Here is a 27,140-nt window from a genome sequence, read left to right as displayed (position 1 = left end):
GCAATCTCGTTATACTAAACAGAGGCAAATCCATAAATATTACTTTTGTGAAAAAAAATCCCAATTTTTTTCATTTACCACAGCAAAAAGATGTGTGCAGTTACAGAAAGCACATTTGTTATGAGGCAAACGGTGCTTTCAAAACGCTGGACACTGAAGGAGACAGTGCGACACACATTTTGTCTATGTGTGTGCCCATGTCCGTCCGTCTGTGCCGGCAGGTCACCACCCAAGGGCCGCCACGGCGGGAGGTGACAGGTGACCAAGACCACCGACGCTGAAGCGCCCTGGAAGACCAGGCTAGGGGCACGGAGAGGCTGCGGACGCCCTTCCTTTCCCTCAGGCACGCTCCAGCCAAGAGCCCGTCGCCCGTCACGAAGGAGGACGGGCGGACGGACGGACGATCCCCCCGGCATCCACCGACAACGCCCGCTTCCCCACCCGGCCCGGGCGCCGGGTCAGCCTCGGGCCGCCGGGCGGTCGCGGCCCGCGCATGCGCCGCGCTACACCGCCAGCGCTTTGGCGGCCGTTGGCCGCCGACCGCATCTACAGCGGGGGAAGGGGAGGGAGGGAAGGAGAACGGGCGGGCGCTGCTGCGCCTGCGCGGGCGGTTCCCGGGCAGCCCGGGCGGGGGGAGCCCAGCCGAGCGGTGGGTGGCGGCGCGCGCGAGCCCGGTGGCGTGTCCGGCCGTGCAGGCGCCCGGCGCTGCGTGCCGCTGCCGCTGGGTAATGGTGAGCAAGGCGCCGCTGCTGCGCCTGTTGACCGCCATCAACCGGAGGAGGATGAAGCTGCTCATGGGGCTCGCCTTCGTCGCCTATGTCGCTTGTAAGTGAGCGGGGGTGAGGGCGGGTCTGGCCCGGCCATTCATTGCCCGTTGGCCGGGCCAGACCCGGCCCCCCGTGCCCTCCGCTGCCGCGGGGGATGGGGGTGGCGGTGGCGGCTCTCCCCGCGCCCCGTTGCGTTGCCCCGTTGCCAGGCGCCGCAGCGCGGCTGCTCCGGACCCGGCGGGGAAGGGAAGGGGGCTCCGCGCGGACCCCCGCGTCTCTGGGCGGCGAGGCCGGGGGGTTCCCTCCTTTCCCCGCCTCCTCGCCCCGCGGAAACTTTCCCAAGTCCGGCGGGCAGCCGGCTAGGCCGCGGCGGAGGCGCCCGCGGGGCCGTGCCGTGCCGGGGGTCCCCGTCAGGCACCTTCACCCTGCCCCGCCGCGAGGGCTTGCGCGGGAAGGGGCCCCCCACGCGCCCTCGGCGGCCTTTGGGGGCGACCGTTGGGGATCTGTTCTCATTGCGGCCGCGCTTCCCCTCGGAGCCCCGCGGGAAGGGGCTGCCGGGGGCTGGCCGGCGCCGTGCGGCCGGCCTCCAGGCCGAGCCCCAGGCGTGAGGCGGGGCGGGCGTGCCGCGGGGACGGCTGGGCGGCGGGGTGGGCGGCCTGGGTAGCGAGGCTGAGGGTGAGTGGTGTGAGACGTGGCTCAAGGAGCAAGTATTTCCGCAGCCGCTTCTCAGACCTCTCTTTGTCCCTGTTGGTTTTAACCTGGTAGCTGTGTGAGGGGAGGCTGCCAGGAAGTTTTCCAGGGCAGGCCTCGTGTCTGGTTTCTGTAAAATCCTCTGATGTCCTTTGGGGGCTAAATAAATGTTTGTTTGTTTATTAGCTCAGCACGTAGCTGGAGTCTTAAGAGCCTGAAGAAAGGCACAAAGGTATTTGGGAACATCTTAGCATAACCACTGACAGGGGTGTTTATGACTTCGGTTATTAGGCATGAGTCAAATAGAGTCTCGTATTTATAATGTTGTCCTGTCAGCTGTCTTTCTTGTTCAGATTTTTCTGTTGCATGTTTCACATTCAGTTTGTTTTATGTTAGCCTGTTCTGTTTTTAGACTTAGGTAGATTTTATGTAGATGGAACACCATGAGGAAAAATCTTTGAAGTCTGTCATCTTAGCTAGGGACAAGTGATTCTCTTGATGCTCCAAAACACACATAGGTGAGCTAGCTTCGGGGGTGGATGTGTGCATCAGATTTAGGATCCTCCCTTTGCATTTGAGAGGGTGGAGAGGTACAACTCAAGTATTTTGGCAGAAGGGGTGGTGTTTCCTACCTCAGAAACAAAGCAGAAATGCCTTTAGTACCATATGTTACTGTGTTTGCGGGACCTCGTTATTTAGATACTGTTGCTGTTGTTGACATTATGTGCCAGCTCTGACTCTTAGGATAGTTTATTTGTCCAAGTGACTTCAGGTGCCATAAACACTGAGGCAGGGACAGCTTAATGTCTATCCTTACTTTGAAAGGGCTTGGTGTTTTGCCAAAAATGATACTTAATTTTGAAAACAAAGTTACTAGGCTGCTGGTAAAATAATGGAATTGGGTGGCAATTGACATGGTCATTGGGACCTGGCTATTGATTCTATGGACAGCAGTAGTTGGTGTTTGCTGTCTAGCTTTGTGGGTGAAAGTTAGCCTTAAGGAAGGGAAAAACTGCTGTATCATTTTTGCTGTCTGGGTTGTAAGTTGTAGAAGTCTTCTCACCGCTTGTTTCTGGTTGTTCTTTGGGACTACAGAAAAAATGGAGGAGAGGGACTGCAGATCAACGTGGCAAAAAGTGGCTTAAAAAGGGAATAGGTTGGTGTCTGACGGGAGTATGTTTTTTGCAAATCTAACATGCCAGGTTGCTGTGCTTTTCCATCTTTTGACTCGTGGTCAAAAGTTGTGGAATCATTAGTTAGTCTCTGGTGTCTTCAATATAGTATGATATGCCAGATGCCACTGGTCTAACAGATTCTAGAGAGACTATTTTTTGTTTTCTCTTCTATGGGGGTGGTTATGATCCCATGCCCGCATCTAAAAGTGCACTCCTTGCAATATTACTGAATCATCACTATGCTCTGGTTGCAGCCAGATAATGCAGACTAAAATAGCTTAGAATCTGAGAAAACTGAGCTGCTGGTGTAGGTGTATGTTCTGGCACTTCTTACATTCCTTCTTTCTCAAGTGCTCTCCACATGACTAAATGTGTTAAGGTTGTGCACCTCCTTTCCATGAATTTCCATCCAGTTTTAGTACATGGGGAATCAGATTTGGAGCACATTATATTACAGGGAATGAAATACTTGGCAAGTACATTATTTTTTTATGAACTAGGAGATAGGACTTTTTGATAGTGCCATTTTGTCAGTTTGTGTGTGAAACCCTGAGAGAATGTTTAGGGAGTATCTTTTAGAAAAGTGTCTTATTTCATAAAATGCTTCTGCCTTTGAATGCAAATTTGCTACAAATGTGCCTGAAGAACTTCTTCATGAGAGTTTGCAAACCAGAGAGAGCTTATTACAGGCGGTTGAAAGGCTCTCGGCTATCTCACACTCAAAGAGCCATAGTTTCATAGCGCAAGGTGTGGGATGGCTAGGCTGGCTTAGGTATCCCTGTTACACATCTCCCATTTCCCACCAGCATCCACCATTTACAAGGACTTAAATTGCCGTGCTGTGCACCAGGTAAAGGAACTGGTCTGGACTAAGATTAGCCACTTGGCAGCGTGGGTATTCAGACAGCTGTTTTGGCCCAACTGTTGGAGGCTGTGCACTGGTGAAATGGGCAGCTGTGAGTCCTGTTGGCAGCATTGCCACCACTTGCTTTGCAGGTCTACAGTTTTTGTCTCACCTAAGGAGTCTTGTTGACATTGGTTGAAGTACCACCGTGACATCAGGTGCACAGTCAGGCTCACATTAAAGATACCTAGAACTCTGTTTATGGACTTCACTAGTTTCCCTAGTGGCACTTGTAAAGTAAGAATCCTTATTATTCTATCTGGGTTGGAGTTAAAGTGATATTTAATGTCTCATTTCTGTAAACCTAATTTCTATTAATTTAAAAAAGTCATTGTTCACTTGAAACAGTGTGCTGTGCACAGTTTGTATATATAAAAATAGGACCCAAAAGGAGCATTTCTATGTAGCAGGCAGTTAAAAGCTGTTGTAACTTAAGCAGCTGTTCCCTGGCAAAACTGAAGTGAACAGAATTTTAACTAACAGTTACATTTACCTTATCTGTAGTCCCTAGGTGAAAGGGGTGATTTTGTTCCCTGTTGCCCAAGTGATGAATCTGGATATAGTGCAGCTAGCAAGCTGCCTGAATCACTCAGTAATCGGGTAGAATGGTACTCTAGTATTATTATTATTTTTAATATTCTTCAGAATTAGCTTAGTTGACTCACTTGCAGTGCTGTCTGCTTCTGTGAACATGGCATGGCTATACTGTGCTACATATAATGGGAAGCCTTGCCCAAAGGTTGAGTTTTCACTGCCCTTTTAAAGGGACAAAGTCTTCTGCTACAGCTTTCTTCTGATTTAACACCCAGCAAGATACTGCAGGAGTGCTAGTGCTAATCAAAGGAGAAGGGGGGTATGCGGAGGTGGACTGAAAAAAATCCTTTCAGTCACAGGCTGCACTTGCATCATCTTGAAGCTGTTGTGAAACTGCAGCTTAAGAACATGAGGTGATTATAAACACAAGCGAAGTGGATTTAATTGATTTTTTTGTTGTCCGTTACAAGAAGTGTAGACAAATCATAAAAGAGCAACCAATTAAATAGCTATTGTAAAGAAAAAAATTTTAAAATCCAGTGCCATCACAATATAGGTAACATATTGTGCAGACTGAGAGTTGGGTTTTGTTTTTTTAAAAGCCCACCTGTTTGTGGGTTGGTATGTCAACACATAGACACCTTAAACTCATTCCCTTTGAAGTTCTAAATGTTTATTCAGCTTTATATAGGCATACTGAGATGCTTTAGCGAGGCTGTCTCTGTGAAATCGGGAACTTATTTAAGTTGTTGGAAATAATACTGTAAGATCTCGTAGCCAGCATTTAAAGACCAGAGCTCATCAATCTGCATGGCTTGCTTTAATCTTAGTGCTACTGTAAATAATCTAGTGATATCTTGGTATAACAAGGGAGTTGCATGTTCTTAACAAAAACTAAGAGCTCTATTCCTGGTAAAGTAGAACAGTTCTCTTTGCTCATTTGTAGATCAAACAGTTCTCAGGAAGTATGTCAGTAGCCTTGTTCCTTTTCCAAGAGAAAAAAAGAATGAATAGGAGGGTGCTGTCATGAAATTCAAGATTAAGACCTTGTTACCTTTATAAGATAAATTGCAGCACAGATACTAAAACAACTTAAAAACAAAATGTCAAAATAATGTGAGGGAAGTACATCCTGCAGTGTAGTGGCTTGACTTCTCCCAGCATTGTTAGTTTCCATGGTTGTTATCCTTTGGTTTACAAGGTTAGCCATTTGTGTTTGTCAGATTTCCATCAGCTAGGAAGAATATAATGTGCTTTTCTCAGAATATCAGGGTGTGAGTAAAACCCCTTGCATGTTGCTTGTCTTGCAAACCTTCAAAATGAAGGTTAAATGCTGCTTAATGTTGTGTCCTCATAAGCTTTTACTTTCACTTTTCATAATAGAAAAGCAGCTGCAAATTTGATTCTGTCCTTTTGCTTCAGGCTAGCTGTCTTAAAGTTTTTCAGCACTGCTGAGGAGAATACCAGAAAACTTCCTTCCCCAGCTGTTTTATAACTAGACAGTAGGATTGACTGGCCATGGAAGTTAGAAATGGTCTGATGTGACATCAGGCTTGCCTGCTTTTTATGTCAGAATGCCATGGATTCTCCACCAAAAAAAAAGAACCAAAACCATTTGCTTGCTGGCTTTATGTCCTGCAGAGCTGCCTTTCATCCGTGGGTTTACTCAAGTAAGTTTACTGTCTTCAACAGCTTCCACCTCCCTGCTTATCAGGCTTCCAACTAGCCATAGTCATGTAGCTTACGAAAATTTGTTCATGCTTCAGTGGAGTTTGTCAGGAATAGATGGACTCCAACTGTGCTTTGCTAACCATGATGTTTTAAAACATTTTTTTGGAATCCTGGAGAAATTCACCCTTACAGTTGCCAGCTTATCTTCATTTAATATTCATCTTTAGTATTTGTCTTTGATATTGTACCTCCACTTAGTATTTGTCTTTTCTGTGGCATGTGCAGGAGGTGGTGCTGTCTTCATTCTACTCAAGGACAAACACTCTTAGAGCTTTCATCTTCTTTCCCCTCTGTGTTTTTGCAAAGGGGAAGTGTTTCCTGTCATCTACATTGTTTGTTTCTTTTCTGTAAGGTTGGTTGACCAAAGGAGAGTTTAGTTGAAACTGGTAGTTTTCAACTTCTTGTTTGTGGACCCTAGGGAGGGAGAGGTGGGGGTTACTGCACCAGCTTACCTGAAGGGGTTTGTAAAAGGTAACTGGGAAAAGAAAAGTGAGTTTGTTTCTTTTACAGTGCTGGCCATTGGAGTATGCTGTGAGACTGCTGAAAACAATCTTAGCAGTCAACAAACTTAAACCAAAATGCTAATAATAATCAGTTTGAGTCGTGACCCCGCATTTGACTGCCACCCTAATTTGTGTCATGTTACCTTGGGCAGCTGTTCAGTTTCTGGAGTTTGACATGCTTGCTGGTGTATTGTTATCTTGGGAGTGTGGAATGTTCTCTGCCTCTTTGAGTTTCTTGAAAAATGTCCCACAGTTCTGCTAGCCATGTCTCGGAAAGAAAAGGAACGTCAAGGGCTAAATTAAAGGAGACTGTGCCTTTTTTTTTTTTAAGGCATTTGAAAAATCAGGACTGCCATCTAGGTTGGGGAAAGCATGATTTGTGTAAAACTGCATATGATATATTCCATCTGTTGAGATAATAGTTCTGCTGCTTTCTCTTTCCTTCACTTGAAATAGGGAGATGTGTGCGCCTAACAGCAGGTAGGGGGTACAGGTCTGTTGGCTTAGAAGGATTCTGTTGGTTTCCTTAACCTGCCATGTTGCTTTAAAGCAAAGGGAGAAAATACTTTTCTCAACAAATTTTGTGCATTTGAATTGTGTATATCAGATTTTTCTGGAGATAGATGTCATTTTACAGGTTTTTTAATCATCTGCTGCTGTTTAAGGAAAGACACTTAGTAATAGAGACAGAACTGAAAACCCTAGGTGAAAAGGGGACACAGGGATGTTAGCAATTTAGATTGCTTAGCTTTCACATTGCTAAAATAATTATGACCCAGTTCAGAATGTAATTATTACGTAGTACTCCAGTTAGGTATAGGTAAAAGTCCTTCTGTTGTCTTCCTTGGGAATTCAGACCTTTTGTAGGCAGTCAGCATATTTGCAAACCACTTTGTTGTTTCAAGCCAGTAAATTCAAAGCTAGAAAGTTTTATGATGTCCAGGCACACTCAAGTACATGTGGTGATGAATATCAAAGATCCTGTTTGGAACTTCGTAAGTGTGATGAGTTATATGCATTCTGGTTTTTTGTTGTAAATATTGAAGTTTTTTTCTGTTTGTAGTAACTAAAAATTGGAGTGCATTAGTTGTGGCAGAATGTAAAAATGGATGAGGAGTGGTAAAGGGTGATATGGTAAAAGTGTGAGATAGAAAAGAGTAGAAACACTGAACGGACAACTGGAAAAAAGACAAGATTGGAAGGAATTTGTTGTCTGGGAAACGAAGAACAGAATTCAGTCATAAAGTGATAATGGTAACTGAAATGTTAGAATAAGTATTCATGGTTAGCTTCCCATCCAGTATGAAGCTCCATTAACTCTTGCAAAGAAAGAAAATTTGCATAACGTATCTCACAGCTATAGGAGTGTATCAGTTTGCCAAAGTTTAAAGTATTTGTTCTTAAGAGAAGGTACAGAAATGTCCTGGTGACTGTGTTGCCTTTGTTTTGTGAGGTGATGACTAACTGAGGGATTGACACAGGGTGGTGGTGTTACTCAAGTTGAAGAGAGAACATCTTCCCTTTCAAGAAAATGCTGTGTCCTGGTGTCTAGGGTACTCCCCATGTGGGAAAAGCTACAGTACCTATCTGCTGTCTTTGATTTGGCGCAGGAATTTTACTGTTGAACAAGACATCAAGACATCAGTTCACGAAATAAAACAGGAAGAACAACTTGCCGCACAGATACCTGTATAGACATACCAGAGGAGTAGATTTTTAATTTTTTAAATATTCAAAATTATTGTACATTCCCCAAAGGCATAATCAAAAACTTTACCCAGGAAGGTGACATTCCGTAATACAAAGTTATGATTAGTAATTGTATGTTGCTATCTTCACTAATATTGTAACATACTTTCATCAGTATAATAATTTTCTAAAGCAAATTAACAAACTACTGGAATTACAGATAGGATACAACTGAGATTTTTTTATTGTTACGGAATCTAGACTATAAAATGCAGTTCGAAATGCATTGGCCAAATCATAGAATGGTTTGTGTTGGAAGGGACCATTAAAGATGATCCAGTCCAGCACCTCTGCCATGGGCAGGGACGTCTTTCACCAGACCAGGTTGCTCAGAGCCCCATCCAACCTGACTTTGAATGTTGCCAGGGATGGGACATCTACCACCTCTCTGGGCAACCTGGGCCAGTGTTTCACCACTTCTTCCTTAGATCTAGTCTAAATTTGTCCTCTTTCAGTTTAAAGCTATTACTTCTTGTCATATCACTACATGCCCTCGTAAAAAGTTTTTCTTCATCGTTCTTGGATGCCCTCTTTAAGTACTGAAAGGCTGTAATAAGGTGTCCCTGCGGCCTTCTCTTCTCCAGGCTGAACAACCCCAACTCTCTCAGCCTGTCCTCACAGGAGAGGTGTTCCATCCCTTGGATCATTTTTGTGACCCTCCTCAGGACCCGCTCCAACAGATCCCTGTCTTTCCTGTGCTGAGGGCTCCAGAGCTGGACAGGACTCCAGGTGGGATCTCACGAGAGCAGAGCAGAGGTGGAGAATCACCTCACCTGACGTGCTGGCCATGATTCTTTTTAGGCAGCCCAGGTTATTGTTGGCTTTCTAGGCTGCAAGCGCATATTGCCAGCTTGTGTCCAACTTTTCTTCCACCAGTACCCCCAAGTCCTTCTCAGCAGGGCTGTTCTCCATCTGTTCACAACCCAACCTGTACTGATACTGGGGGTTTCCCTGACCCAGGTGCAGGACCATGCATGTGGCCTTGTTGAACTTCATGAGGTTCTCATTTGCCCACTTCTTAAGCCTGTCAGAGTCCTTCTGGATGGTATCACTTCCCTCAGTGACAATACTCAGCTCGGTATCATCTGCAAACTTGCTGAAGGTGAGCTCAATCACACTGCCTGTGTCATTAATAAAGATACTGAACAGTACCAGTCCCTGAGGGACACCACTTCTTACTGATCTCCCTTTGGACATTGAGCCATTGACCACAACTCTTTGGATGTGGCCACCCAATTTCTTATCCATTGAGCAGTCCATCCATCAAACCCATACATCTCCAGCTTAGCAACAAGGATGTTGTGTGGGGAATAATAGTTTCCTAAAGGAAATAATAGTTTTCTTTACATTATTACATATCTAACTGATATGTACAAAAGATTTAAATTAAGTTTTAATGCATCTGTAATGATAAGCATTTTATGAGCTCCCTTTGCCTACTTTTCCTTTTTGTCAAGTTTTCCTCTGGAGACAAAAAGCTCATTCCTACCATGAGCCTGAAGCTGCTGAGTGTCTATGGGGAGTCATTTAAGAAAAAAAAAAGAAACCTCTCTTGAATGACATTGCATCTCTCTGAAATAGAAAGTTTGACTGAAGCAATTCGCTTTGCACATTCAGAACTTACGATCTTGCTCTAGAAATTCAGGTTACAACTGTGTATCAATTCATGTTGTTCCTGCATGCTGTTTCTGTTGATAGTAAGACCTGTTTGAAACAAACATCATCTTGTACTCTCTTTATTCTGAGGAGCAGAGGTTGTAAGGAGGGCAATACAGGGAAAAATTCCTGTGTTTTTAGTTAAATCTACTCAGACAAAAGTTTCTTTAATGGATTGTCTTGAAAATGCAAACAGCAAAGCCATTGGGAAAGAAAATGCTTTTAAAAAGTGACTGCATCTGGTTTTGGTACAGTCAGATCTCTATGGGCATCGTGGTCTTGCTTTTTAAAACATCTGTTTTAAAAGTTATGTGATGCTGAAACTAATATTGTCACTAATAATTTTAGATGCTAAGTGTTTATTACTGTTGGTGCCTTGTGATAGTCTGACTTGATTTTAGTGTCATTTAAAGAGACCCAGAGAAGAAAGATCATCCTAGGGTAAAAGCACAGGCTTCCGTTCAGATTCTGTTTTTTCCCACCTTCAGATTATGATAGTGTTATTTTTCTGGTTCCCCAGCCTATTGTGGTTGAGTTAATGAAGGCATGCAAGGTTCTCAGAGTAGTAATCTGTGTTTTATAGAAACCTATACAGTAAGTATTATTGCACATGACAGATTCAAAGGACATTCAGGTGAAAACATACATCCTGTTCCTATATTCTGAGGATCTAAAAGAATCACTCTTGCCTGCTATGAAGCACAGCTGGTCAGAGCTAGAAGTCTGACTATGATAGATAGGGAAGTGTCCATTTAATAATGGATGCTCAACAGCAAATTGCTTGGGATTTCTGTTGTACTTTTTAGTGTGACTTAACAGATTTTGTGTTGTTTTTTTAAACTTCATACAGGCAGGGTTGGCTTGTAGCCAGAGGATAGCTCTCGGAATATTCCTTTGCTGAAAGTAGCCCAGTCATCATACTGCTCTGCATCTGGCTAATTTCAGAAAGGGTCTTCTCTAGAAAAACTAAACAAACCTTTACATTTCCAGGAATATAAATGTATTCAGTAAAAAGAAAAACATTCTTTAGTTGTCTATGACTGATTGGCCTTTGTGTAAGGTAGTTTTGAGAAGTCTTGGAAATCTACAACTATTTTACTACAAGGCTGTGCTTGCCGAATAGCTATAGCTTTATTTCTCAGAGGCTGGAGGGGAAAAAAAAAAATGAAACAACAAACCAAAGAAAAAAGACGATTGGGTTTTTCTGAAAACCATGAGTGATTAATGTTTACTTGGCAAAATGTAAATACCTCTTTAATAACAATACTGTGATTAAGGCTTTAAGAAACAAATCTCTTTTCTAAAAGTACAGCTCTTTATCACTTCATCCAAGGCATGTCATTCTTCTTCTCTGGAAGCTGTCACTTTAAAGTGTAATTTCTGTGGGAGTGATTAATGCCTCTGGTGTATTTTCAATCTCCATGGTACCTGCAATTAATCCTTCCAAAAACGCTACAACAAAAATGATTGTTCTCATTACTTTATCTGTTCTGGGATGTTTTTTCCCCCGCTGCATCCCTTCCATAAAGTCAAAATAGGACTACACCTTTCTCCTACAGGCCGTTAAACCAGGCTTTCATGTGTCTCAGAACAATCCCGATATTCTGATCTCTTCTCTAATGGCAGCTTATTATTACCTTAATCAGTCATTGGGTGAGGTTTACAAACAATCTTTAAGAGAATAAGCAGAACCTCTATTGCTTTTCTCTTGTAGGTGAGTGTCTCAGTTGTTCAGTTATAAGTCATTCTTCTGTCTAGTCCAATTAATCATGAATTCTTTCCTTGCACGGAGTTTCAGTAGATGGCAGGAAGACTCTCAGTGCATGAATACTCTCTAGTTGTATGAATAGGAAGTTCTTCACAGAGTATGTACCATGTGTGGCTGTGGCGGGGTGAGAGTGTTGAATCTCTAAGATTTGAGAATTGGCATAGGACTGTTAGCCTGGATGAATACCTCTTGGCTTAAAAGATTTGGCTTTAGAGTTGGAATTTTTTTGTATTTTTTTTTTTTAAGAGTGGCTTTTGCAGTGGGGTGCTCAGTTGTGTTACTGTTTGCTCAAATTGGGTCCATGGGGTCTGATGCTTTTGAAAACTGCGTTTATGTGTAGTGCCTGATTCATCACCTTGCTGGTATGGAAGCTTTTTTTACCATCCACACATCTGCAGCTTTTCGTGCCTGAACTTGGTAGGCCTGTCAGGGGGTTTTATGGTTTTATGAGGGGTTTCGTCTTGGATTTAGGCTTGTAATTCTGCATCATTTTCTGCTTGTTGATTTGGGCCTCCTTGCCTTAATAGGTTTCCATCATTCTTGCCTGAATGTCAAACTGGCCTTGGCATAACCTTTAGGGCAAGGAAGTGTCAAGTCAAGGAAATACTCTGTAAGCCATAGTCATACTGCTGGTTCTGCAGCTGTGTAAGCCCGTTATATAAACGATTGTGATGTGCATTTAGATAAAAAAAAAAAACAAAACAAAACAATAAAACCTTAATTCCACTGTAGTGCAAAACCTTACTTCAGATCCCTTCAACCTTGACGTAACCAGTACGTGAACATGCAGTAGCCAAAGAGATCCTCCTTAGAATTTTGCATTCAGAATCCTTTGTGAGGGCAGTATGTTCAAGTGAGTTTCCTCAGCACCTCTCTGCATATGAGAGAGGCTTTGGGGTTCTTCAAATGTCTCCATATGGTATTTCCTATGTGGTTCGTTTTGCAATTTCATTCTTTTTTTTTCAGTGGTACAAAAATACACTTCCTAGAAGTTTAATGGAAGGTCATTTACTCCTACAGAACTGGGATACCAATCATAGTGTTTTTGGAAGCACACAAATGCCTTTCTGAGCTCCCCTTTCCTGCTGTGGACACTAAGCACACATAATTAACATGTTTTCTTTAGGAAGCCAGTTTCTTGTATGCAATGTAGCTGCACTGTCTTTCCAACAAAACTGGCAGAGTGGTATTTGTACTACAGCTGGCAACTCAGTTTTTCATTAGTTCCTGATTCACCAACTAAGCCCAGGTGTTTCCTGCCACTGCATAAACAATATGTTGTTACTTGTATGGGTTGTAACCCAGAAAAATAACTGATTGTAAGTACAGCCGAGTAATGTATAACTCAAGAAATCTGCGGTTATCGTTGCCAGATGGTCATCATTCACTGCAAAAAAAATAAAAAAGGAGTTTTCCATTAGTGTTATCATACACAATTCTAAAATCCTAGCCAGAGGGTAGATAACTTAAATTTAACTTAGTGCTCAATACTGTATCCTTTTTTCCCACAGAGAATTTACTTTAATTAACATAAAATCCACAGTGTTTTTTTAATTCAGTTGGATTGTATTGATCATCTATTCTTATATGAAGCTTCTGTATTTTTTTCCACAGAGATGGCAGATAAATCTTTTTGTGAACACAGAGAAACAGCTGATGTATGTTTGCTGTGCTATTTTATACTGTGGTTTGTATTCCTTAAAACTTTTTTCCATACAAAGAGTGTAATAAATTATCTTTGTTTGCTTAGTGAGGCAGTTGGTGACATTGCTTGGGTATGTTTTGTGTCTGCACCACAATATATACATATTTAGAGAGAGAATTCACATGCACACAAGCACTTGCTACCTTTAATGGAGGACTGTTGTGGCTATTGTGGCGACTTGGACTGTTTCAGCTATCGCCTGTAGTGGCCAGTCTTTTTACTCTTGTCAGTCTGCAGCTTCCAGTTCGTGTGGTTCAGGTCTATAGGACTCTCTTCTTGCTCTTGCCATTTTTTTTTCAATATCCCTAATAAACAAGTCCAGAGCTCTGGTTTGTTTAATCTGTGTGTGGTGTCAAATTATAGTTCAGAGAATTCTTGCACATTTTGTTTATTGTAATACAGTGTGGAGATAATGGTCAGATAAATGTATCTGCTGATTTACTGGTCAGATAATTCCAGGTGTGCACTGGGGTAGTCTAGTTCTTTTTTTTTAATTGAATTACTGTATCTTTCTACTTTTTCTTTATAGTCTCATGTAATTTCATCAGAATTCCTCCCATGCTCTTAAACTGTGTTCTAGTCACTTGGTGTGTATATATATCATGTATGTAACTTATCTAAATAATTTGTGACTAACATACTTACCATTGTTTTAAATTCCTTCTGATGATAATAGGAAAAAATGACCTCATGTGTGACACTGTAACGTTCTCTCTTTTCTTATTTTTCAGCTGTATGGGGAAACTTTGTCAATATGAGGTAATGTATATAATTTTTGTATTGAATATCCTTGTCTGAAATAAATTAACTTACCTTTGCCATCAACATGTATCACTGTATATCAAGTAGGGAGAAAATAGAACAGCAGCTCACACTGTTGTTTGGATGGTTGCTAAGCAGCTGATACCATTTTTTAAATACAAGGTGTTCAGTCTCAAAAAGGGTTGTGCGCCTGCTGCAAATCTCGCCCAGGATCTTACTCTCACATCAGCATCTGCCTTTCTTTACACAAATTCATCTTCTGATTTTTGAGGTGTTTTCAGGCAAGTTGGTTGGCATAGCTGGGCACATAGGCTTGGATTCTGCTTTTCCTCAGCACAGATCATATATCAGTGACAATACAGGCTTAAACATTGAAGAGCAGCAGATCCTCCACTGCTTGCCATAATTATATTTCTGTACCTAGAATTAGAAATGGGCTTTTCCTCCTCCACAATTAATTGGGAGAGAATCTGATAGTTTAACCGCTGAAAAGCAAAAATATCCTGCACTGTCCCCCAGAATGTTTGTCCTTAGAAATAGGAAGGCATAGCATGCGCATGCAAAACATGCAGATTTTCACAGCATTTCTGCTTGCATGTGAGTATTTATCCTCTGGGAAAATTCACCATGAAGACACAACTGAAGGAGAAGGTGAAGAGAATAAGGGGACAGTGTTCCCTACAACAAAGCTTTTGTGCATAGAGGACAAAATATTTCACCATGTTGTTTTGCTAGTAAAGGGTTTTGGTACTCTGTTGCCATGCTTAGCAGCACACAGTAAAGAAGTTTGAGGCAAAGTAAGAAAATGAATGAATTTTCTGTTGGCTCTGGTTCACCCAGGACAGCCTACCCTGGGATCTGTTACTATCCCGGGCTGTCCACTTTACTTCTTTTGGTGTTTCCCACCCTTGCTACGAAGTGTTCTGTTGTTAGGCAAACAGCTGCTGAGCTGCTGCGGCTTGCAGATGGAGATATCATTTAGATTACCATGTTATCATGACCAGCAAACTGTGGCAGCTTAACAGCTGTTACATGAGCAGCTGAACATTTCCAAAGGAAGGACAAGAACCACAGAGAGGGGTTTAAGGGGGGCAGGTGGGTGTGGGATTCAGTGTGTTCATTCCCTTATAAGTTGTCCTTGCAAATTCTACCATTAGCTGCATCTGACCCCTTATTTGAGGTGTCCATTACAGAGCTATTGAGGGGGAAGACTTTATTTCTGGAGATCTGATGTTGGTCCTCGGCCAATAAGGTTGTCTTTGTTAGGAGGAAGAGCTCATTAAAAACTAAACTGCAGAGTGCCGCTCCTTAAGTTCCCGGATTTGTGAATAAACACTTGTAGGAACCGTTTTTGAGGGAATCTCTTTATATTCTGAGAGGTTTTCCAAATTTTCCTTGCTTATTTAGCAGAGAGGAAAGACTATGTATTCCACAGATTGTTTGCATAGCTTTTTGTAGATTTCTGTTATTTGGGAAAACATTTGAAAAATTCCCAAGGATTACTTAATATTGCTTCCTTGTAGTAAATTCATACTATGTTAACTGGAGGGTTTTTATTTGCCATTATTACAGTAAATTACAACTTGTTTTGAAAAGATGGTTCCGTGTCTGTGTGTCTTAGTCTAGGAATTTACTCCACTCTTCACTGATACGACAAAATGAACCTGGTCCATAAGATTTTTGCCTCAGTAATAGACTGAACTGACTTTTTAGTACGAGAGTTCTACAGAGGGATATGAAGGGCATCATTGCTCTAACTTTCAACAGCGTGGCATGTGTATATCTGCTTAACAAAGAATCTTCTGTTTCCTTAGGTGTAATGACTTTAGGTCCCAAGTAAAGGAGCTCTGTTTTATTTGAAGGAACTCCCATTTTATGTTGGATACCCATGAATCCTCTAGTGTGCAAAAACTTACTACTGCAAGATAAATAATTCCCCTTTCAGAAGGTTTAATTAAAAAACAATAATTATGCAAACTTAAGGAAAATCACATAGACTAGATGCAAGAGATAAAATTTAAAAATATATATACTATACTTGTAGAAGTTTACGCAAGGAATGAACACAACTAATTGAGATACTTTATACAGATGCTAAATGATACCACACAGATTTGTGCAAGACACCAACTTCTTAGACAGTACTCTGTTTTCATAAGTTACCTTGACATTCTTCATCTTTCAGTGATGAAAGTGAATCAAGAAAGAAAGATGAACGATCATCTTTCAGTGATCAAGTGAAGCTTGTGAAACAAGTAGCATTTGTGCATTAAGTCAGTATTGCCCATCAGATGGTCACCTAAGTTTTGGTATAGGTTTTTTCCCCATGTTTTTGTAAAAGTTCAAAGTCTAAGCTAGGCATGTTTGCCCTTCTCTTTTTGATTGAAATTACAGTTACAGTTGTGACATTGAAGGAAAATGTTTTGTTAGCATACTTGTAGCGTACAGTAAACAGAGACTCTCAAAAATACATCTTAGGCATTTGCCTAGTAAAGTTACGCTCAGAAACATTTCTGCTGACCCTACCGTAGTGCAGTAATGAGACTTTTCTACAATGAAGTTAATTTTCCTGTAAAATGAACGTCATCTTTACTGTTATTACTCTTTCCTGTGGACTTGGTTCAGTTTCTGCTAAACTTGTTAACAAGACTAGCTGATTTCAACAGGAATTGGACCATCCGCTTTCTTTTGCTCTGAGTATGTCTTCGAAATAATATTGAGATACTTTGAAGATATTGTTTTAACAGGAAAAACATCATGCAGGTATGGTGGAGCAACAATGGTTTCATGTTTTTTCTTTTTTTGCCAACAGGTCTCTTCAAGATAATGGGGATCAGAAGGTGGAAAGTAAAATAGAGGAGGTTAGTTTCCTAATAGTTGTAGTCTGTTTTTATTTTGAGGACTCCATTTCACTCATTTCATATTGAAAGGATGTATTTGATTCCGTCTCGTTACTCTCCATTCCACTAAAACCAGAGCATTGGATTTGAGTCTGTATGTACATTTTTGAACTGTTGTTCACTATAGTGGAGTTTCTAACGTAGATTTGTGACTCTCATCTTTTTGTTTTTTTTCTCTAAACGTTTCTTGAAAGTAATAGTTCTACTGTCTCATTTGCTGTAGAGAACATGTTAGAGTCCTCCTGAGAACTGTTTTTTTACTACTGAATGAAGGATATATACAAATTCTTTCCTCTGTCATCCTTACAAAATGTTAAGTATATATAAGTTTCATTAGAAATTTGAAACCTCCCAAGAACGCTTTGCTTTGTTCTTAACTAATGAACAAAGGTGGTGGTGTTTGTGGTCAGGGCTGGTGTGTAGTACCAATGCTTTAAGCACAAGTCCTGGCAATTTCTGGAGTAGGTATGGGTGTTGAACCCACCAGTGGTTCTGAACTTCTGTACCAATACCTCTGAATTTCCATTTGAACCTCAATTTGTTGTGAAATATTAAGAATGTGTGCAACAGATCTTTCTAATAACAATAAAGCAAAGAATTTAATAGATACAAAAGTATTTGAGGTCAATACCCCCTACCCCTTGTGTGAGTGTGTGTGACCATACTAGTGTAGTCTGGTATGCCTAGGGTCTTGTGTTCCAACAGGTTTATATAGCAATTGTTCCTCTGGACACAGCGAGAAGCCCACTGAAATTGCTTAAAATCAATGAAAAGACTGTGTTCTTAATTTATGTCTCCTGCATTCCTCTCTTTTTTTCCTTAAATTCTGGTAAACATTGCAACAAACATTCTGGAAGTCCCAGTTGAGAATGGTAGCTCAGAGTTACTGTCAGGTCTGATAAGTTGAGCATTTCTGGATCTTGTTTTTAAAGCTTTAGTTATACAGTATCTTGAACTATCAGAATAAGTATAACTGTTTCAAGAACTATTTGCTGCTCCACAGGACTAAATATTTAATGAATATAAATGCCAGTATTGTATTTCCTCTTAACATGAATATGCAGCTTATTTAAGTTCATGGAGTTCCTGAATTGTCTAGCTCTAGCCAGTAACATTTGTACAAAACAAATGTTATGGTGGTGGCTGATGCGTTGCTATATAGTATCATTTCAAGTGATAATCCTCTGATAGCTTTCAACTTATGTATGGTCCTAGGTGGTAAATTTTATGACAAGGTTTTAGTAAACTTAAAAACAAGAGTTCCGGGACTTGTTGAAATTTGGCAGGACTGTTAGAAGTTTGGGTCCTGTGATAAAGAACCTGCAACTGATGCCGACTTAAGTGATTCTCTCCTTCAAAGCAGTGAAAATGAAAACAAAAGTCTTGGTAGGTAAACTAGACTTTCCAAGAAATTTCCTTTTAATATTGTTTTTAAAAGCTTAGGTATACCCTGGAATCATGATGTAAAACATAGCCTTTGCACTGGAGCTAATGCCTCTGTTTCTGTGTCTTTGTACTCTTAAGTATGTGCATCTGCTGTCCATTTAAATAGTTGCAGTTTTATGGACTGTCATGTTGCGCTGTTGCTCAATATAGCTTGCCTTTGACAACCTCAGACAAATCACTTGTGACTTCATTTTGCCAAAGTGGCTTTAAACAAAAAGAGGATGGATTTAGACTAGACATAAGGAAGAAATATTTCAAAATGAGGGTGGTGAACCACTGGCACAGGTTACCCAGAGAGGTGGCAGATGCCCCATCCCTGGAAACATTCCAGGTCAGGTTGGATGGGGCTCTGAGCAACCTGGTCTAGTTGAAGATGTGCCTGCATGTGGCAGCGGGGTTGGACTAGATGGCCTTTAAAGCCCCTTCCAACAAGATTCTGTGATTCTATGTTCTTACCAACAAGGCTGTGGTATGCATGGCCTTGAGGTGTTTTGTTTTCAGTACTAAGCTAAGGGGTTTCACATTGTACTAGGTGATTTGATTTCTGGTCAAAAAGGTTCAAGGATTTTTTGACATAAAAAACTGTCAAAAGATGCTTTAAGATGCAAGTTTCTTGGAGTGTCTTCAGTGAAGCTTTTCATAGAGTACTGTTTGCTGTGGTTTTTGCTCTAAATGTTTTGTGATGTGAATCTTGTTCTATTCTTCAAAGATTAAATATTATTCCTTTATTTTAGGCTGTTGCACCTCTAAGGGAGAAAATCAAAGATCTAGAAAAAAGGTACGTCTCTTTTGCTAAATTTGCGAAGCAGTTAAAAAGCACAGTTTCTGTTCTGTAGTTGTAGGCTTGAGAGAAATGTTTTGCATATACCCTCAGTACCTTTGGATTTTTATCATATCTGAGTGAGGATGGGGCCTTGAATGCTGGAAGACATTAATACTTAAGGTATTCGGGTTGATTAATCCTGCTGAAGTAAAGTGGGAGTGATGGATTTTTGTAAAGTTCAAATCCTGTGGAGGAATTTGCTGGTTTGGGTCCAGATGGTGAATGGATTACTGTGGTTTAGTTAGTCCAACCCAGGTGTGTGCTAAAACGTATTGATTTCAACTTCAAGAGATTGAAAGTATGTTTTACCTCACAGTTCCCACACTTGTGATCAGTTACTATGGTTCAGCTAATGTACAGTGATTTGCTTGTGGATCTTAGTCTTGTCTGTGTGCTTTGGATGAGCCTGACGGACTTGCTTCTCTCAGGATTTATAAGGGTGTGTGATATCTTGGATTAAACTGGATATTGCGACTGAAGAAAAACAGACAAGTTTTTTGATGAGCTGCAGATATTATATATATGCTGTAGTTCCAGAAGCACCTTTAAATTGACATAGTTTAAAAAAAAAACCAAAAAATCCAAGCCTGATGCATTTCTCCTGGGCTTCTTGTGTCCACCCTGCAACATTGTTTTCCTCACTTTCATGGCCAGCAGAACACTTGAGTGCTGATAGTAAGCTGGATGGGGAAACCAGGCATTTTGGTCTCACCTTGCAAATAACTCCCTCACTCCCCAGTCTCGTTGCCTTTCCTCCAGATCAGTTTTCCCGTCTGAGCATCCTCATGGGCAGATGCTTTTCATCACAAAATAAGGCCTGGAATAGGGGTGGGAATGGTCAGCTCTGACAAGGACACTGCTGCATTTGACAGTGATACTGTTTCACAGGTGGCACTGTTGATGTCGCAAGCAAACAGCTAGCCAAGAATGCTGCATTACAAAGCAAAGGGCCAAGTATGGACTTATCCAAGCAGTAGCAGTAAACCTGAATAGTTATGTATGGCATACTGATGGTTGTGTGCTGTTCCTCTGGAGAGGGGGGCAGAATCCTATTGTTCTTGGCCAGAGGTACACTCGACACCCGCAGTGTTTTGAGTTTTTCTTGACAGTGAGCAGTTGCCCCTCCTCCTCCCACCCCTCCTGTGCTGTAGGGAAAAAAAATGAGGAAAGAAAAAAGTTGTCAGTTCTGTTTTTTTACGATTGATTTGAAAGATTCAGTGACCTGCCGCATGCAGTTTATTTCAGTGAGAAATACTGATCTGATTACTCAACTCTTAATATAAGCATGAACTTCATGGACCGAACTAGGCAATGTATTGGCAGCATGAAACAAATTGCAGACTGCATCAGATCAGCTGTAGTAATTGGATGTGATACTACCATACCAATTATAACGGTCAAAGTAGAGAGTAAAGATTTTGCATTCAGCTGACATTTTTGATGTCCTGCCTCTGTTCAATTGACTTATTTAATCTTTATTGATAGCCCAGTGTACCTTCAGATTCAGTTGTTGGCAGAAGGAAATACCTGAACTGCCATTCTCAGTGGACCTTTGTGGGGGCGTATTCTGATTGGCTTTTTTTTTTTTACAATTGTTATATTTTTCCAAATGAGCTATGAGTTGTTGGGTGGAACCATTAAGTTAAAACTTCCCCCAGGAGCCATCTAAATACCTTTTTCTTTTTGAGTAGTGTTTGCAGTGTATTGATGAGTCTTGTTTCAAATGTCTAGCAACGAGAAGAAAGAATCAAAATATTTTTTTAATCTCTATGTGAGCTGATCTGGGAATTATACTTTCACAAAATGTGGGCTTATGGGTTCTTACAGCCCATGTCAAAATAGGGGCTTTTATTGTTGGGTTTTTCAAATAGTGTAGCCATTTACCTCTGCTTGTTCAACTGCATGTGGGTTGTTGCAGTTAATAATTTTTGAATTTTACATGTATGTAAGTGACAATAAATAACTACTCACTGTCACATGCCTGAAGGCTGATCTTGCATGCAAAGCTTGCTCTCTAGTGTCAAGGTTTTCTTTACTTCATAAGCTGATAAAACCTGAAAGCAAACCATCGTCATGCTTTTGGGAAGCAGGAGAGACAAGAATTTCTTAGTGGTAGTCTTATGACAAGAGATTGTTTAACTGAAGCTAAAGTTGGAAAGTTTTCATTAATAATTTGCATAGCAAAAGCATTGCCATGTAGTCATCAAAGCAAGCATTAGGTCAAGATAAACTCAACGTTGCTGCCAAAAGATGAACATTCAGCTGGATCAGTTTCAGGCTCCTGCCCACTGCCTGTAAGTTAGTACTGGTGTAATGGAAGGAGCAAAAATGGTTGGGAGGTCCTATTGGCAGCAGTATTACTCCATGCTGGATTAATGTGACGTTAAAATAATGGTCTTAGAAGTGGAGGAGACTGACTTTCACCTTGCATCAAGTTATTTGGCATTTCACTTTTTTTTTAACCTCTATAAGCTGCTTCTTGTTACTGGTGGATTTTCCTTTCTCTCACAGGAAGGCTGTGTTTTTCAAGTCTGCGTTATACTTATGTACTGCTGTTTCTCATTGCTTCTCAGCTTAAATCAGAGAAATAGGGTTGCCATTAGTGACCCATGTGGTGATATAAGGCAAGTGTAGATAGCTTCTTATTTCAGTCTTTCTGTACGGGTAACATTGGAAGATTCTGCTGCCGTATTTCCCCTATCCAGGAAACTGAAAATGACTTTCACTCTGGGATGAAAAGTTGACACAAGTAGAGAGTCATCTGTGCTTTGTTTGCCTCTGAAGAATTCCTGTTGAGCCAGTACTGCAGGTTAGAAGCAGAGGAGGTGCTTCGAGATCAGAGGTGTGGGGTCAGTTCAGTCAGAGTCTGTTTGTGAGTAGATGAAAATGTAATCTCAGTGTGAAGTCTTGGCATATATACCTCCTGTGTGCTACATCCAATTGCATCTCTAGAATGTGGACTTACTGGAGGAGAAGAGTAACCATTATTTGATTTCTGCCTAGTGTCATGCTGATACTTAGTTAAGAAAAACTGAGCTATTAAAATACTGCCAAGACTACAATGCTAATAACTGAAATAAAAAAAATTCATACCTTACTGGAGGAGTTTGTTGCTGTATGCAGAATGCATGCCAGTGGGGGGAGAAAGAAGTGATATGACTCCATCATCTAAGGTTCTGAGCATCAATTTTAAGCCTGAGAGCGCACCTAAGATCCGTATGTTGCACAGTTTTATTTTAGGATGTTTTCGTTTTGATTCCTGTAAAGTTAAGTTCCTGTAAAGAAGGTGCAAAAAAAAAAATTAAAGTGAAAGGAGCTTGAAGACCATCAAAATGTAGGCAGTCTAGCTATTTCTGAGAAGAAAATCAGCATTAGCTTTCATACTGAATAAGCTCTCTGGTAAAAATTGTTGAAGAAGCTTAAAAAGAGTTTCTTCGACATTCTGATTGTAAACTTTATATTGATTACTGTGAAACTTTAAGGAGAATTAAAACTTTATGTTGTAAACTTCACATCGCAACTTCAAGGAGAAACGTTTGAAGTCAATATGGTAAGTCAAAACAACTTGCTTGGTTTTCCAGAACTTTTAAGAAGGTTGTTTGCTTTTTAAAACTGGAAAAAAAAAAATTTCAATCGCTGCTTGTGTTTTATTGTTTTGTTTTGTGATGTCATGCCTGGCACCAGTTCTGCTCTCAGAAGATAGAAGTCAAGTGATTCATTCTAGAAAATCAGTTAAGCAGAAATTTTAACAGGTCTTTTTTGCAGATCAATCTTGATACTTCTCACAGTGCTTATATAAAGCATAGGCATTTTCTCACGTTGGCCCAGATCATTCTTTAGAAAAAAAGGACTAAACATATCCATAGCAGAACTTCAAGAATGGGAGGTTGTCAGAGTAGTTTCGTATTTCAAAGACAGATATGTGAAAGAAGCAGCAAGGCTGAAACTTACATAGTTTTTCTTCTTTGTTTTGAAATGTTCTGTAGTTTCACTCAGAAATACCCACCGGTGAAATTCTTATCAGAAAAGGATCGTAAAAGAATCCTGGTAAGTTGGTATTTTCTCAAGGGTTGTTTTTGGGAAATAAAATTCTGTGGAACGTTAATTAGTCTTGTAGAATTAAAGACATGAGCAGCAATAAATTACATTACCTTGTCTGTCCTATGTGCTGCGCAGGGTTTAGAGTAGTACTTCACTTACTCTGTGTTGATCTGCTCAAACTCAGCATATAGATAATACACTTGGGCTCTGGTCTGGAGGTTTGACTTGCTAATTAAGCTACTTTTCCCTGCTTGTAACATCTCAGGACTGCGTTGCCAAAGCATCTTTCATCTCATGCTCCCAGATGGCTTAAACTTGCAGAGACTGGGAAACTTTTTAGACACATCTTGACAGAACACTTCTGTGACTGAATCGGACAAAATCTAGTGATAAGACTAGAAAAGTAGCTGCTCTGCAGCACTGTTAAGAAGGACTAGTTAATTAGACTGAGGGAGTGTACATCTCTCTGTTATCTTTTATGTTGTTTCTGACATTTTGAAGCATCACAGGTGTTTTAGGGTGGAAGAGAAAGGCAGGTTAAGTCAGGACAAGTAGTTGTCCAAGGCATTCTTAAACTCGAGCAATTGTGTTGCAACATGAGCTTTCCAGTTTTTGTCTACAGACACATTTGAAGTTAGCTGTGTCCTAATTTTTTTCTTCTTTCTGTCTGTCCTGGGGAAAAAAAAATGTCCCCACATTTTGAAGAGGCAGAGGAAGTATAGCTACTTAAGATGTGTAAAAATAGAAGCATGAATTTCTGCCTCTGTAGTAGAGAGCACTGTCTGAGATAAATCCCTGCAAAAGTGCCTAACTTATCTGATATTCTCTTTTGCTTTGATTCTTCAAAATTTTGAAGAAAAGCACTGAAAAGATGCAATTAAAAATGGACTTTGTTTTTACTGCTTTATTAGACAGTAGTCTTCACTGCTATTGAAAAACTTCATAAAGAGTAAGTGTTGTCAAATTACTTTAGTTCTTCAATGTTATTCTGTCATTTTTATGACAGTCTGAAGAAGATGGACCTGTAGACTACCTGTTCCCTTGTTGAATGTGGAAGGTACACTGAGGAAGACATCAGAGTCTTAATCCTGAAAATTCCTAAACTGTGTGCTCATGTATCCAAGTGTAATAAAGTTACCTTAATGTCATGGTTTTTGAGTAAGCAAGAAGTTACTTTCAAGACAAGTATCAGTGCAAGCTGTTAATAGGCTGTGGAGCTCTTAATATTAACTTCAAACTTTGCCTCTTAAAGATACTGGGTATTTTGATGATGTCTGTTGCTTCAACAGTGATGGCAAGCAGTTGGAATAGGAGTGTTTTCTGGTGACCTGGAAGTGAACAGCTTTTTGGTGTCTGCATATTTTGTAGAGTTTAAACTACTAAAGAGAAAGCTGACCAAAAGGACTAGTGAGTTGTTCAGTTGTTTCTTCTCTGTCGTGGCTGGGGACTAGTTTGATGGCAACTCAGATGGGCTTTCATAAGCCTTGTGCCCACATGGGCACTTTCATTCTGTTAGAATGTCGCTGGCGTAATCTTACAGGAAAAATGTTCTTTTGAGTAGCTGAAATCAGCTTACTTGAGGACTCGTGTAGACCTTACATGACACTTGGAAATTTCTCAGGAGTAAACATGAGAATCAGCAAGCCAAGTGAACTTTGTTAGATGATTTGCTTCGTATTTAGTTGATACTGCATCTTTTCTTGGTATCTGTTCTAAATTCTGAATGCAGTTTCCAGCTGCAACCTGGAGATACCTGCAGCACTGATCAGACAACAGTTGTAGCAGTTATTTTTTATTATACTGCATCTGTTTGGAGGTGATGGGTAGCAGGGGTGATATTTCAGCTGAGACTAGATACTCTGCCACTTTCACTCAAAAGAGCTCAAGTCTTCGTCCTGTTGTGCGTGATGTACTACTCACTCAGTTCTCTGAACTGACTAGGCCACAGACTGTCATATGCAAGAGAAGGAATTCTGTTAATATTATGAAAGATAGTGTCGACATTGGTTCAATCTGTTGTGTGGATTTTTTTCTGAATTGAATGTGGTAGACCAATTAAAGCCTAAAATAAATAATATAATTTCCGTGTGGGACATTAGATGTTTTGAATATGACTGCAGACAGCAGAAATGAACCAGTCTAGCAAATACAGAAACTTTTAAGTGTGTCTAGTGGAGGAAATTATCAGTAATATTTGTGCCTTTCAGTAGATGCTGAAGTTACCAAGCATATTGGCACTACTAATTCATTCAATATTTTTATTAATTATGTCACATTAAATAATGCCTATTTAAGGCCCAGGTGCTGGTGCTTCAATTCTGATATGGAAATGATTCACATACAGTATATGATTTTGTAGATTAATATGTCATGGTGATTTGCAGGAAGTTAGAAATTAAGTATATTGACCTTGCTTTTATGAGTGATTCCACAGGAAGGTTGTACAGAGAGCTTCAGTGATAAATCCTCTTTTCTTTTTTAATGTAGCCTCAAGTTATGATTAAAAAAAAAAAAATTTATACAGTTGTTTACTTTTCCAGGGGAAATTCAGCTCCTTTTCCAAGTAGTTCTTTTATCTAATACCTATGGAAGTTATATGATAATAATGCTAACATAGATTTAACACAAAAACTACTTACACATTTAAAATAATTGGAAACTTCTTTCCAGACAAAATTGGTTTGTGCTTTTTTTTTTTTTTTTTTTTTGCTTGCATATATTATAGAAGAGTGCTATAAGCAGTGCATGGTTTGGTTTGGTTTTTTCTCCAAAAGGGAGATGGAGAAGACGACACCTTCTTTTACTGCACCAAAGACATATTGCGAGCATTGAGTTTGTCTTCTCTGGAATCCTGGAAATAGAAGTAGCAGCAGGGGATTTCCTTGGGCCTCAGCTGAAGGAATAGGTTCAGGTCATCTGCAGAAAACTTTTGTCCTGGTCACCACAAGAAGGCAAAACCCTTGGAACATTCAGCAAGGCTGCAGCTTGCTTCCAAGTCAGGATAAGCTTATGGCAGTAGGTTTTCCATGCGTATTATTTTTCCGTTGGTAAGTGATGGCACCTGGCAAAGGGTTGTTCTCCCTCAGTTACTACCCTTCTTCTTTCCTTGTTCACAGCATTCTGCCAGAAACCTGCTCTTCCCTCCTTTCTGTTCTGGGATAGTGGGAGCCCTAAGATTATTTCTTTTTTGTAAAAGAGGTTTTCTCCTAAATCCTCTTTCTCCTTCAGGTTTGTCAAGGAACTGAATCACTTATTGAATCTGCTATAAGGAAGCCCTGACAAACCCAGAAGAATACTAGATAGACCAACTAAATGATTCTTTTATTAACTGGCACTGGTGCTTAACAACGTCTTTGACACACTGATGGCCCTGAATTTTTTAAGAAGGACAGAAGAAATGTAAGAATATGAGAAGTGGACATTCAGGTTCTTCTCCTCATACAGAGGAGAACAGATGTAGTTACCTTTTTTGCCTTTTCAGTTTTTGATAGCTTTCCATTTGCCTTTGTCTTTCCTGTTTAAAAAGAAAATAAATCTGCTAATCTGTCTTTTTTCAGTAGTGGATGGGGAGGGAGTGGGCAGGATAAATGTTCAGGTTTTGACTAGCCCAGAAGGAAAGAACTTTGGGCATCTACATCCTTCTCCACGCAGCACTTTGTTATTGTAGCACATCATTCATTCATTAGATTCCTGCTTGACAATTTCATCATGTCCTTTTGCTGTTTGGTTAGTTGTCACTGCAGCTGAAGAATGGAGATCAATGGCTGAATGACTTTCAAAATGTGAATTTGATCATGCAGTCATATAATATAGCTGATGCCACACAGGGCTTTTACAAGTCCCTTCATTCTTTGAGAGTGGTGATTTGTAATGTGTGTTCTTGAAAACAGTTTATGAAGTGCTGAGAAAATAATTCCTTCTGTGGATTTGTCTGTCTGCATGTGTCACACAACTTCCAGTTCTACTACTTACTGTGTGGACTGCTT

At 40.5% G+C, this 27,140-nt stretch overlaps 1 protein-coding gene across 4 annotated transcripts in view; it reads left to right on the top strand.

Moving 5' to 3' along the window:
• Positions 1-728: 728 nt before the first annotated feature.
• The window catches only part of UXS1 (UDP-glucuronate decarboxylase 1), a gene marked incomplete at its 5' end in the record, with an annotated part of 63,603 nt that continues 37,191 nt past the window's right edge, over positions 729-27,140 (top strand). For 2 of the 4 annotated variants that reach the window (XM_082014426.1, XM_082014424.1), the window contains 5 exons: positions 729-825; positions 13,914-13,941; positions 16,757-16,805; positions 19,025-19,068; positions 23,100-23,160. In XM_082014426.1, the coding sequence (XP_081870552.1) occupies positions 729-825; positions 13,914-13,941; positions 16,757-16,805; positions 19,025-19,068; positions 23,100-23,160 (279 nt within the window). Of the gene's footprint in view, positions 826-13,913; positions 13,942-16,741; positions 16,806-19,024; positions 19,069-23,099; positions 23,161-27,140 lie in introns of all 4 variants that reach the window. The other 2 variants (XM_082014425.1, XM_082014423.1) reach the window with 1 other exon arrangement.

This window comes from Phaethon aethereus (genome assembly GCF_964289735.1).
Source record: "Phaethon aethereus genome assembly, chromosome: 1".
NCBI classification, from domain to species: Eukaryota; Metazoa; Chordata; class Aves; order Phaethontiformes; family Phaethontidae; genus Phaethon; species Phaethon aethereus.
Note: the sequence above shows the minus strand (reverse complement) of the source record. Positions and strands in the feature narration are given on the sequence as shown.